Source organism: Myxocyprinus asiaticus, chromosome 20 (genome assembly GCF_019703515.2).
Source record: "Myxocyprinus asiaticus isolate MX2 ecotype Aquarium Trade chromosome 20, UBuf_Myxa_2, whole genome shotgun sequence".
In the NCBI taxonomy this organism is placed as follows: domain Eukaryota; kingdom Metazoa; phylum Chordata; class Actinopteri; order Cypriniformes; family Catostomidae; genus Myxocyprinus; species Myxocyprinus asiaticus.
In genome coordinates, this window is record NC_059363.1 from 4,093,456 (window position 1) to 4,107,576 (window position 14,121).

A 14,121-nucleotide genomic window follows, 5' to 3' on the forward strand; every position below is an offset into this window, starting at 1 on the left:
TTAAATTAGAGCATTCTGGGAAATTAAGTGTTCCTAAGAGTTTTTATTGCACCTTCATGTTTGGTTTCTGCTTTAAGTTTTTATTGTAAAGTGTCCTTGGACTTTAAAAAGATGCCATAATGTATACAGTATATAAAAAGTATTACTATAATCACCAAATGAAAGTCAATTCATTAAATATGGTTATATGCCACCTCAATTCAAATTCAGGAGCACCATGCACAATTCAGTTCTGAATGGTGCACAACATTGTAAATAGGTTACATTACTGCACACATCTAGCACATGCATTTTTACAATTAGCATTACTGTATTACTTGAAATGTACAATTGAAAAATGTACTTTAATAATGTTAATACATGTACTGTTGTCAGCTGGGTCGTCTTGAAAGCCAGATGCAGGACCTAGATCAGGTCATCTCACACTGGTGTGCTCATTATGCAACACTAGAATTAATGAGTGAGAGTGTAAATGAATGAATGAATGAATGAATTAATGAACTGATAACTAAAGATGATCCAAATGACATGTAATTTGTTAAATTATTTGAGAGCTTATGACCTTGACCGTGCTTTCAAATGGTATTAAGAAGATTAAAGTGTTACTTTTTAATCGCAGATCATATTTGGGTCATATTTGGAGTAATGTTGTGTGGTTGATATGAGAACAATATCAATCTCTTGATAATGATAGTGTTATTAAAAAGTCTTCTCAAATATCAGTACATTGCCTGATTTCACCCTGGCCGTGATTTGGATGTGATTCCATTATTGTAAACATAACTGGTTCTTTTGGTCAAATATCACTTCACCACAGAACTGAAAAAATAAATAAATAAATAAATACATTTTCAAACCCCAACTATGCTACACTGAAAATAGGGGTCACCTGCAATTGTTACCTTTAATATTTATTTTTACTTGATATAACCCATAAAAAAATAACTTGAATACATGTTTTCATTTACTGAGTTTAAAGTCATTTTTTAAATATTTTTTCCTGGTCAAACGTCAAAAATGTCATGTGGTGTATCTTTATGTGTATTTTTATTATTATTATTATTATTATTGTCTCTTAAAAAAATAAGAAACTATTTTGTCCACCATATTCAAAGTCAGGTGGTTTAACCAAATCATGTGGAGGGAAAAAAAACCCTACACCAAGACTGTTTGTGATGTATACAAAAATCGTAATTTTGTTATCTAATTAAATTTCAATATTTGGACATTTTTATGAAGAGGAACATTTTCTTCAGGTCTTATGAAGTAACACTGAGAAAGTGTTTTGATATAAAAAAAAAAATTATTAAAAAACGTTAAAAAAAATCATGATATTTGTAAATTGTTCATGTTTTACCTGAAATTAATGATTAAAATGTGTACACTGTTCAAGGTGCAAGAATGGTACCTATTTATTTGATGGTTACACCACATGACATTTTTAAAGTCACTAAATCCATTTATTTATTTATTTGAAAAAGTTACATTTTATATATTTATTTATTTTTCTCACAACCTTCTTTGTCAATGACCAATAACTAAAAACCCCAATATTTTCTTCTTGAATGATTTCAGACACAATAAATGTACAAATGTTTAACTTACCCTCAGTATGAACTGCTGACACATACGTCCAGTTGTAGCGTTTAACAATGTCCAAGAGAGCTCTGGCTTGAAGCGTATCAGATGGGACAACCCTAAGGAAGTACTTATAGAGAGTTTTATCACTCAAATCAATGCTTGTAGCCGAGTAAGCAATCTGGGGGATGTTGAAAAGCTGCAAAAGGTTCTGAACTTGAATGGCCACTGAGCTGGACCCGGGTCCAATGACACCCGCAATGGGTTTTTTGGTGGCTGGTGGCTGAGTAGGAGTATTTCCCTCAACGCACCATTTCGATCCATCTTTGTCATCACGGATGGAGATGAGAGAATCTCTTATGAACTCAATACTTTGTTCCAAAGCCACTGATGAGTGCCAACAAGAGTCCCTGATTTCACAACCCAGAGTTATGTTGGGTAGAAGGTACGGATCTGCGTTTATTCTATCCAGCGTGTGGAACATCGCCTCCACCCTTTGGATTCCATACTGTTCCCTGATCTCACCACACTTCCTCTCAGCGACCCTCTCAGCCGCCGGTTGATGATGGACAGAGAACAGAGCCCCGATGATGATATCACCATCCATTCTTGCCACAGAGCGGGTTGCTGCCCTGGGTACCAATGACCGCTGTAAGTCAGCTGTTGAGATGGGATGGGTACAAAACAGTAAGATTGGAAGAAAGAAAATAGAGATGAAATTCATTCTCAACATCATTTCCATGGTGTCAGATGTTTCCACTTGAAATCATGTCCATCTTGCTGTTAAGAAACGCAGATATGTGTTGCCTTCCTGTCCAGCCATGGTGTCTTAACAGGTGTCCTGCAAAATAAAGATGAGAGTGGATCACATTCTAGCAGAACTTATCCAACAGATGTAATAAGCTGTTATTATATTTTCTTTTAGAATTTCTATAACAGAATAAAGATATGGTGTTCAGCACCATGGACAGCTCAAACTAACAGATTACCCTGAAAGTAACTTTGTCAAGGGCGTTGTCTATTCAGTGCAATTTTATCCTTAAGCTGTGTACATTTTGAAACAGACATATGCTCACCAACAATACAAATGCACACATCACCCAAGATGCATAGCATGTACCAAATAGGTATTGAATCAGTATTGAAACAAATCGGAAAGAAGTTCTGATTTGAATAGATTTAATAAGGTCAGAGTTGCCAAAGCATGCACCATGTGTAATGTGGACGAGCTACACACTTGTTTAGCGCTAAAATAATCTTAAAATGCAACCTGATTTATAGCCACAATGACAGCATTCCAAACAAGACCATGATTTAGTCATCTGGCTTATGTATTTTATCTGTATCATGCATTCAAAGCTAATTTAAGCAGTTCATTCTCACCTGAAATCACAGCGCATATCATCGCATCTCTCTCTTGAGCTGCCGAAGCACAAACTGCGCATCCTTTTTTCATCCTCCAAAATAAGCGCGAGAGTCTTCTCCTTAATGACCACTCCATGTGAATGCGGGTCACCAATCAACCCCGGGATAGAGGCAGCAAAACTGAGGAACACTAATATTTTCTAATATTATTTATATCATTGTTGTATCATATTTTTTATTAATAATATAAATAATCTGTTCTGTTAAATAATAATTATTTATTATTTTTTGATATAACAATTAATACAAATATTAATAATTATTTTCTTTATTAAAATATTTTTTAAATTATATCTCCAAAAATTTAAATGTTATTATAAATAATATATTTTATTATATTAGCAGTATGATAGGTAGGCTTACCTGAGTGTCCTGTTTCTGTAACGATTGTAATTTGACTAAAACGTTTTTTTTCTTTTTTTTTTTTTTTCAGGTTTATCAAGCTATCATAAAAAATAAAAAAAAAAAAAAAATTAAAAAAAAAACCCAAGGCATTTATTTATTTATTAATAGTTCATCGTGAAGAATGTGCCTTGAAAAAGTTTTAAATGTAACGATTTTATGAGTTTATTATGCAGTTTAAACAAAACTCCACAAGTCTTCTCCAAAAAATAAGTAGGTCTATGAAAATAAATATAGATGCAAAAATGCATCTAAACAACAAGAAACGTCAGGAAAGAAAATGCACAGATGTAACTCATCTGGCACTGAGGTCTGGAAAGACTTAACTCTTAACTCTTATACATACATTCAGCTAGCTATGGTTAAGGGATAGTTCAACCAAAAATGAAAATTCTCTAATCAGTTACTCACCATCATGCCATCCCAGATGTGTATGACTTTCTTTCTTCTGCTGTACACAAACGAAGATTTTTAGAAGAATATTTCATCTCTGTAGGTGCATACAATGCAAGTAAATGGTGACCAATATGTGAAGCTCCAAAAGCACATAAAGGCAGCATAAAAGTAATCCATACATCTCCAGTGGTTAAATCAATACCTTCAGAAGTGACCTGATAGATGTGGGTGAGAAACAGATCAATATTTAAGTCCTGTTTTTGCAATAAATTCTCCTTCCTGCCCAGTTGGTGGAAATATGTATGAAGAATGTGAAAGTAGAAGTGGAGATTTATTATTAAAAAAGAAAAAAAGAAAAAAGAAAAAGGACTTAAATATTGATCTGTTTCTCACCCACATCTATCAGGTTACTTCTGAAGGTATTGATTTAACCACTGGAGTCGTTTGGAATACTTTTGTGCTTTTGGAGCTTCAAAATTTTGGTAGCCATTCACTTGCACTGTATGGACCTACAAAGCTGAGATACAGGGTAAGATGGGGTAAAACGCCCCCCTTAAGAACAATGTTCTTTTTTATTAAATTGTAACATATATAGATCAACTTTTAGCATTTACAGGATAATGATGCATCACCCAACATACATATTATCAAGGGAAATATATAGAAACATTTGCTAATTCTATTGTCATTGCACAAAATAAAAAATTTATGAAAAGGGACAATCTTACCCCTCTAACCCAGAAATACTCAAACCAGCAATGTCTGGCATCAACAATCATCCATGCGATTATCTAAACAGCCAATCGTGTGGCAGCAGTGCAGTACATAAAATCATTCAGATACAGGTCAGGCGCTTCAGATAATAAAAAAATGTGATCTCAATTATTTGGACCGTGGCATGATTGTTGGTGCCAGATGGGCTGGTTTGAGTATTTCTGTAACTGCTGATCTCCTGGGATTTTCACACACAACAGTCTCTAGAATTTACACCGAATGGTGCCAGAAACAAAAAACATCCATTGGGCGGCAGTTCTACGGATGGAAACGCCTTGTTGATGAGAGAGGTCAACAGAGAATGACCAGACTGGTTCGAACTGACAAAGTATATGGTAACTCAGATAACCCCTCTGTACAATTGTGGTGAGAAGAATATAATCTCTGAATGCTATTCTGAGATGCGGGTTGGCTCTGTTTTGGCGGCACGAGGGGGACCAACACAATATTAGGCAGGTGGTTTTAATGCTGTGGCTGATGGGTGTACATATAAAGACACCCTTATTTTTAATTAAAGGCATGTCATAATAGCAATACTATGAATATAGACTGAATTCCATTCAATTAGCTAATTAGGTTATAAGGAATAGAGAAGATGCTTGAAATGTACATCTAATGCATGGAAGTATTTAACAATAACCACATAAATTAATAATTATTACATTTAATAATAATGACACACCAGAAACAAGCTTCTGCCACAATCTTGAGTGGAGGGGGGGGGGGGGGTATAAACTTCAACATTTGATGATCAAGCCTTGAACAAAACGGGCGTTGCATATTAGGTGTGCAGAGACCTCTGGTGGTGATGTGATGATACTGCAGTGGATATGATAATCCTTGCTTTGTGACCTTGAAACACCAAACCACCCTACAAAAGTCAAGTATTCAGGCTGTGCGACGTCAACTTCTTCCTTCCACATGGAGCGTAAGATTTTAATGAAGCGCCATGGAAATGATTTCCTGTGGGAGATAAACTTCCTCCAGAGGGCACTCGAAGGCTTAGAAAGATATCCTGTTGAGCTGCATTAAAAGTTATTTCTTGGAATGTCACAATAAAAAAAAATGTTTCGCACAAGGCAGTTTCATCTGACAAGGATAAAGTGTCCCAACCGAATAACAGACCTTATTCACAGTAGCACAGTGAAAATTATATAGTGAGGGACAGTGTTGGGTGTAATGCGATTACAAAAGAATTAGTTACTGTAATCTAATTACTTTTACGGCAAAAAAAGTATCGTAACACATTACATTTTTAATTATTGTAATCAGATTACAGTTACTGACTTTTAATTCATCTAATTACTTTTAAATTATTAGTGTTACATACACTATATTGCCAAAAGTATTCGCTCACCCATCCAAATAATTGAATTCAGGTGTTCCAATCACTTCCATGGCCACAGGTGTATAAAATGAAGCACCTAGGCATGCAGACTGCTTCTACAAACATTTGTGAAAGAATGGGCCGCTCTCAGGAGCTCAGTGAATTCCAGCGTGCTACTGTGATAGGATGCCACCTGTGCAACAAGTCCAGTCGTGAAATTTCCTCTCTACTAAATATTCCACAGTCAATTGTCAGTGGTATTATAACAAAGTGGAAGCGATTGGGAATGACAGCAACTCAGCCACGAAGTGGTAGGCCACGTAAAATGACAGAGCGGGGTCAGCGGATGCTGAGGCGCATAGTGCGCAGAGGTCGCCAACTTTCTGCAGAGTCAATCGTTACAGACCTCAAAAGTTCATGTGGCCTTCAGATTAGCTCAAGAACAGTGCGTAGAGAGCTTCATGGAATGGGTTTCCATGGCCGAGCAGCTGCATCCAAGCCATACATCACCAAGTGCAATGCAAAGCGTCGGATGCAGTGGTGTAAAGCACGCCGCCACTGGACTCTAGAGCAGTGGAGACGCGTTCTCTGGAGTGACGACTCACGCTTCTCCATCTTGCAATCTGATGGACGAGTCTGGGTTTGGCGGTTGCCAGGAGAACGGTACTTGTCTGACTGCATTGTGCCAACTGTGAAGTTTGGTGGAGGGGGATTATGGTGTGGGGTTGTTTTTCAGGAGCTGGGCTTGGCCCCTTAGTTCCAGTGAAAGGAACTCTGAATGCTTCAGCATACCAAGAGATTTTGGACAATTCCATGCTCCCAACTTTGTGGGAACAGTTTGGGGATGGCCCCTTCCTGTTCCAACATGACTGCGCACCAGTGCACAAAGCAAGGTCCATAAAGACATGGATGAGTGAGTTTGGTGTGGAAGAACTTGACTGGCCTGCACAGAGTCCTGACCTCAACCCAATAGAGCACCTTTGGGATGAATTAGAGCGAAGACTGCGAGCCAGGCCTTCTCGTCCAACATCAGTGTCTGACCTCACAAATGCGCTTCTGGAAGAATGGTCAAAAATTCCCATAAACACACTCCTAAACCTTGTGGAAAATCTTCCCAGAACAGTTGAAGCTGTTATAGCTGCAAAGGGTGGGCCGACATCATATTAAACCCTATGGATTAAGAATGGGATGTCACTTAAGTTCATATGTGTCTAAAGACTGATGAGCGAATACTTTTGGCTATATAATGTAACTTAATTTTAACTTAATTTCCATCTTAATTTAGCAGGGTAATTCTTAACTTTTTTTTTATTTGACATTTGTAACTTTTTATCAAAGTACTTAGTTTCCTGGCATTAATTAAAACAACAGCAAACTAGTCAACACACAACACTGCTGCAATATACCTTATTCACAGCAGCGACATCTTTGATTTTTGACATGAAACTCCATACAACATGAGTTGTGGTCTTGTAGAAAATCAGATGGGATCTGGGAGCTATATACAGCTTTACACCGTGCGTGCCATTGAAGAGATGGTAATCCTCACAGCTTCGTTTTTGGCAAAGATGGCGCTACTCTGAATAAGGTCTATGGGGTTTCAAATACAGCTGCTGAGGGAGTGACGGTGCTCTCCTCTGACTGTCAAAGTTCATCTCTTTCTTTTTTCTCACTCTTTTGTAAAATCATGGAAACGTAATTGCAAAAATGTTATTTGCTATGGTCTCCCATTTACCTCTTTACACCAGCAGTGAAGTCAACCCTTCTATAGTTTTCTGAATTCCAAACCTGGAAATGTGAGGAGGGTCCATTTACCTCAAATCCAGCTTAGAGAGGTTCAGTTTATGTGGAGTGGAACGCATGTGTGTGAGTGTATGTGTGTCAGAAACCCTGTAGAAGGACATAGTGCCAGTAGGCCAGTCCAGATACACTCATACTCTGTAAGAGCGGGGTGAAGGGGCAGGTATGGCTGCTGTCTTATTATTGTGTCTGGCAGTGAAGCACTTATTTAAACAGTTCAGATTCCGAGACTTCTCATTGTATCCAAACCAACAGTCATTACTCTCTCCTTTCCTGCTGATGCCTTTATATGTCACTGATATATCGGCTTCTCCACTCCATTCAGCCTCAAAGTAACAGCGTCCAGTCAGACTTTTTCTACACAGAACCTAAGGATAGTAATCAAATCTCTCTGGATTATAAGGATAATGCTGCTCATCTTTCACATATGTCACCTTTCTGTTGTCCTCAGACAGAGAGAATTGAGTGTGTGCTGTGTTTGGTTCAAAGTGACATCACAGGCATTTGAACATGACAAGAGAGATTATAACATTCATAACAAAACAATAATGATTAAGGTGTGTTTGTGTTTGGGTTGACCTATATTTTTGTGGTCTTGCTTTAATCCTGAACTCTCCTCCATGATCCACACTATAAAAGACACAAAAGACACTCTAAACATTGTACATAATAATGAATAATAATTATTATTATTATAATACTAATAACACAAATGAAAAAGAAGTCAGCGCCTTGAGATGGATACAACACTAGTTAAAGCACTAGACTGCAAGTAAATTAAACCACTCTTACAAAACATCTCTTAAAAAGGACAAATTTATCATTCATAATGGATTTTTAAGGACTTTACATTTCACATATGATCCTTCTCCACAACATATTTGAGTTTTTCCAGTGCGCAGTGTGGATCATTGAGTCTATCAGTGAGCAGTTTGACTCTGGGTGATTGTTGCTCAGATCCAGCTCTTTCAGGTGTGAGGGTTTTGAACTCAGAGCTGAAGCCACATAACAACAGCCTTTCTCTGTCAACATAAAGCCTGATAATCTACAAACACATACAGCAACAGTTGAGATTACTGCAGAGGCCCTCAACACTTATATCTGTCTTAGTAAGAAAAATAAATGTGCTTTGTTTTGGAATATGGATACATGTTATTCTTATCTCTATTATTTTTTTCAACATCTACACATTTTATTTTTACAGATCTTAATTTAATATCAGACTGGACTGAAGCAAATACAGACCCAAAGTGCTTAGACAAAAAAGTACCTGAGGTACCTCAAAATGTTCAGTGTACAGCATGGATTCTTCAGTCCATCAGAGAGCAGCTTCACTCCTGAATCCTGCAGGTTATTGTTACTCAGATCCAGCTCTCTCAAGGAGTTTGGTGATTGAAGAACTACAGCCAAATTTTCACAGCACCGATCAGTGAGATTACAGATTGCCAATCTAAACAGATCAGAGTACAAAGATCATGATGTAACTGTTCAAAACATAATTTCTTCACTGCATCTCTAAATTCGTCAAGAATGGTTGCATCATGTTTTGAATAGCACTGCAGTGGATGTCACTAGTCATCACAAAAAATCACAAACCTCAGTGTGACACTTTGGACTCTTCAGTGCATCAGAGAGCAGCTTCACTCCTAAATTCTGTAGGTCATTGTTACTCAGGTCCACCTCTCTCAGGAGGGAGTTTGATAATTGTAGAGCTGAGATCACACTTTCACAGCACTGACCATTGATATTATAGTCAACAAGTCTATTGTAGATATGAATATACAGGACGATAAGGCACAAACATGACTTTTGAGTAATGAATGTTGACTTCTGACAACAAAACATTTGTTTCAAACAGCCTTTTATCTCTTTCCTTTAAAACATTGCCATGCAAAAGAAATCAATTTGTGCATTTCCATCATCAGGCCAAATAGTTACTGTTGCTAAACTGTGCCAATCCAGGTTCATTGACACGGTAAGAGTTTTTCCATTATCGTGCTGAAAAATCATGAGGTACCTTAGCAAATGACAAGTGAGCAATCTTGAGTCACTATGTCACTAAAGCCATTTCCTCAGCATGGTTCTTCTGTCCTGAATATGGTTAGCTAACTGAGAAATCCATGCAGTGAATGCCACGCGATTGTTCCATACTAAACTGTTACTGGTACTTTTACTAACCATAATCAGAACCGTTCGGCCTGATGATGGGAATCATATCATTACGACCTAAAAGACAAATACAGTTTCAGAAACAATCACAAAAATGAATACTCACAGATCTTTTCTACAGTTTATCACAGCTGGAATCAGTTTTCTTCTACCCTCATCTGATGTGTTATATTTCTTAAGATCCAGTTCATTCAGCACCTCCTTGGATATCTGAAGCATGTACGCTATTGCTGAACAGTTACCAGGAGAGAGATAATAATATTTATAATTCTCTGATTCCAGAAACTCCTGCATCTCTCTGTACAGAGTCTGATCATTCATTTCCAGCAGACAGAGGAACAGAATAAAGCATCTGTTAGTGGAGAGATGTTCTTCACCCTTGATTATATTTTTAATGTACTCTGTTGTTCTCCTCATGGTCTCTGAGCTTTTTTCTGTGTGTGTCAGTAGATCACGTAAGAGTGTTTGATTGGACTCCAGTGAGATTCCCAGAAGGAATCGGAGGAAAAGATCCAGATGTTAATTTTTACTCTTAAAGGATTTATCAACTGCATTTTTGTAGTAGCTTATATAGAGGGGTTTTGCTTGAATTATATAAATTACATTCAAATTCTCCTTCCAGAAACAATGGAAGTGAATCTATGTTCTCCCTTAAATGAGAGTAAAACACAAAGAAAGCAGCTAGAAACTCCTGAAAGCTCAGATGTATGAAGCAGTAGACTTTCCTCTGATAAATCACAGATTCCTCCTTAAAGATCTCAGTGCAAATCCCAGAACACACTGAGGCGTCAGTGATATCTATGCTGCTCTCTCTCAGGTCCTCCTCTTAGAACATGACATTGCCCTTCATCAGCTGTTTGTACACCAGTTCAGCAAGTTTCACAATCACTTCTCTGTTGGACTGCAAGAGTTTCTCTGAATCTCTCTCATCTTTCTCATCATAATTCAGATTACCCATAGTAATCTGGATGAGCAGGAATTGGATGTACATTTCAGTCAGAGTTTTAGGGATTTCTTCACTGTGATCTTGTTTCAGGATGTTTTGAAGCACAGTGGCTGAGATCCAACATAAGACTGGTATGTGGTATAGATGTGGAGGCTTCTTGCTCTTCTAATATGTGAGATGATTCTGCTGGCTTGATGCTCATCACTGATTCTCTTCCTTAAATATTTCTGCTTCGGAGAGTCATTGAATCCCTGGATTTCTGTCACACGGTTGATGTGTGATCCAGATGAGAGCAGAGGGAAGCAGATCTCCTTTGATGAGGGTTGACATCAACACATCAACTGATGATTTCTCAGTCACATCAGACACTTCTCACTGTATGAAAACTTCAGTGTAATTCTGCTTTCATCCAGACCATCAAAGACGAACATAACTTTAAATTCATCGTATATCTTTGAGTCCAGATCTTGAAGTTCAGGGTGAAAGTCAAGCAGAAGTTTGTCAAGACTGTACTGGTAATTTTTAATCAAGTTCAGCTCTCGAAATGGAAGCACAAAAATGATCTACATCCTGACTGGCTTTTCCCTTGGCCCAGTCCACAATGAACTTCTGCACAGAGACTGTTTTCTCTCCTCAAAGCCTGGTTCAGGTAAGAGATCAAAGATGTAATTGCAGTTGATTGGAGTGTTGTGTGAGTATTGTGTTTTGGGTGTTTTCTCCATGTGTTAAGCTCATGTTCATTATTCACTCCTTCACTTTCTCCCTCTATGATGTAGAGCTGTGTGTAAATCCTGTTCAGGAGGGTTAGATTGTGTGGTTTGATTCCCTCAAATAAGCTCTCATACTTGTTCTTCGTGCTGGTCTTGTGTTGGTCTTTGACTCTGACCACTGATTGGTCAGAATCCTCATGCAGATCTGCAGTCTTCACCAGTCGTCAGGGATGCTTCTGTGTCATGCTGCCTGATTTGGTAAAGAAGGATAAAGAAAAACTGATTGAGGAAAACATTTAAATGTTCCCAGAACACCAAACTTGCAACTTTAGAAATTAAACAACATTTCATCAAAAGTTTCAGTTTAACACACTCCTTTTAGATGCAACATGTTTGTTGCTACTATCATGATTATTACACAGATTGGCTGATACAGATGCTGATAGTAACCAGTTTATTTCCTAATATCATAATGAGGTCCTCAAGTTCTGTTCTAGATTAATGATGTATTGCATAGATCTGAGGGGCAGATATTGCAGATCCTGACACATTTAAAGATTACTGTCAATATGACACAGAACATTTAAAGTGCAGGAAAAAACATGTGACACTCAATCTAGTGTAGTGTGCAATTAGACTTCAACATCATTTACATTTGTTTACATTTATGCATTTGGCAGACGCTTTTATCCAAAGCAACTTACAGTGCATTGAAGGTATACATTGTATTAGTTTATGTGTTCCCTGGGAATCTAACCCATGATCTTGGCGTTGTGAGCACCATGCTCTACCAGTTGAGCTACAGGAACCCCAGTAGCAAGTCATCTCATAAGTTTAACAGCAGAAAAATCTTGATTAAACTCACAAAGGGTCAGATGGTACTGCTCCAGTAGTGAATACAGGGAGATACCTATGGACTTATTACTCTCCATAGACACACAGCTGGGTTTTGGAGTTGTTGTCTGATGTGTCTGTTCAGAACACCCCTCTTCTCTCTCCTCATAGAGACTCATTGTAGATTCAGTGCTGTAGTAGAGTCACACAGATAAAAACATACTTCAGTCTGGACCACAGCTGTCAAATATAAATACATAGACAATGTGAAGTAGATTTCTTGGAGCTGGTGGTAGAGTTCTGCTCTGGGAAACTCCCCATCCATGCTTGGATAGAGTGCTAAGAGCAGAAAATCTATACTTAATCTATTATCTATTAATCAATGCATGATGAACATATAAATGTGTTGTTTCAAAACTACCTGTCTCATCAGCAATGAACTGAAAATCACACACAAACTTCCTCCAGCTCGTGAATCCACTCTGTTTTTATCCAAAGCTGATTCACATTATTCACAGACAACTTAGTGTTGTTCATATTCTTCCTGCTAAATAGTTTAACTTTCAAATTGGTTGAATTGGAAATATTTACCAGCAGAGCGAATATATTTAATCATCAGATACAGAAAAATAAAGAAGAAGAAGAAGAAGAAGTGTTTGTACATTTCTAAAACACCAAAAACTGAGAGAAAAAAAATATTAAACAGCGATGCATAAATAATTCAACAAACAAAAGAAAGTAGGCCTCCCACAAATGACCATCAACGGAAAAATTTTTACGTATTGGCCTACAATTGTGCCCGCAAGTGGCCATATGTTCAAACTCGAGTTACTGTTTCTCATTCATCTTGATAAACTGCGATCTGTGGCTATTGAAAACAGCTCCTTGATCGAAAATGCTCTGTAGTTAGGGTTCACGGTTAAAAAAATAAAAAAATAAATACCCACCCTACTATCAAAAACTGCATAGGCACATTTTTCTGTGATGAAAATACATATGCAAGCACAATTATTTCCCTGGCCTACCTTGTAATTTTTTCATATATTTAAATTGAGATGAATGTTCATGGGAACTTTCTGGATCTGTGATGATTTGGATGCAATAAAAACCAAACCAGATGTAGGCTAAAATAAGGCCATGTACATACTAATAAGTTTTTTTTTTGATACTGTATGTTTACATCCCTCATCCAGACTGGAACAGTGTATTCTTCCATTGAGACTTTTGAAAAAGCCCTCTATGATCTGCTCTTTTATAATGGACTACGGTGCAAGGCCCTAGGTTACCGCTACGTTGCCTTTAGGATGAACTGGCCCTGTTTGGGGTCTTACTTGTAAACACCTGCTCTACTGTCCAAACAGACTACTAGGACTAGTGTGTGTTTTGTGCCATGAACATGCGTAATTGCATTTGCAAATAGTATTTCCCTGGTCTGACCTTAATTTTTTTACTTTATTTGTTTGGTCAATGAATTAAAGTAACTGAGATAAATGCAAATGGGAACTTTCTGTTAAATGGCTCTGAGGATTTGGATGCAACAGGAACCAATCCAGATGTTGGATAAACACAGTAAAAGACCCCATAAGAATTTTGAGGCCAAAACACAAGCTGATTATAGAATATTTTCAAGCTCCTCAACTCTGATGTCACAAAGAGAGACTCTAGAACTCTCCTGAGCATTGGGTCTCCACAAAGACGTCATTAAACCTGAGATTACTTTAATTAGAGTTTGATGTGAAGAGGTTGGATCAGTGTACAGA

At 37.5% G+C, this 14,121-nt stretch overlaps 1 protein-coding gene across 2 annotated transcripts in view; it reads right to left on the minus strand.

Moving 5' to 3' along the window:
* Positions 1-3,107, minus strand: part of grm1b (glutamate receptor, metabotropic 1b) — a 38,507-nt gene extending 35,400 nt beyond the window's left edge. For both annotated transcript variants that reach the window (XM_051647026.1, XM_051647027.1), the window contains exons 1-2: positions 2,962-3,107; positions 1,606-2,419 (exon numbers count right to left, since the gene is read on the minus strand). In XM_051647026.1, the coding sequence (XP_051502986.1) occupies positions 1,606-2,320 (715 nt within the window). In that variant the 5' untranslated portion in view covers positions 2,321-2,419; positions 2,962-3,107. The remainder of the gene's footprint in view (positions 1-1,605; positions 2,420-2,961) is intronic.
* Positions 3,108-14,121: the final 11,014 nt, after the last annotated feature.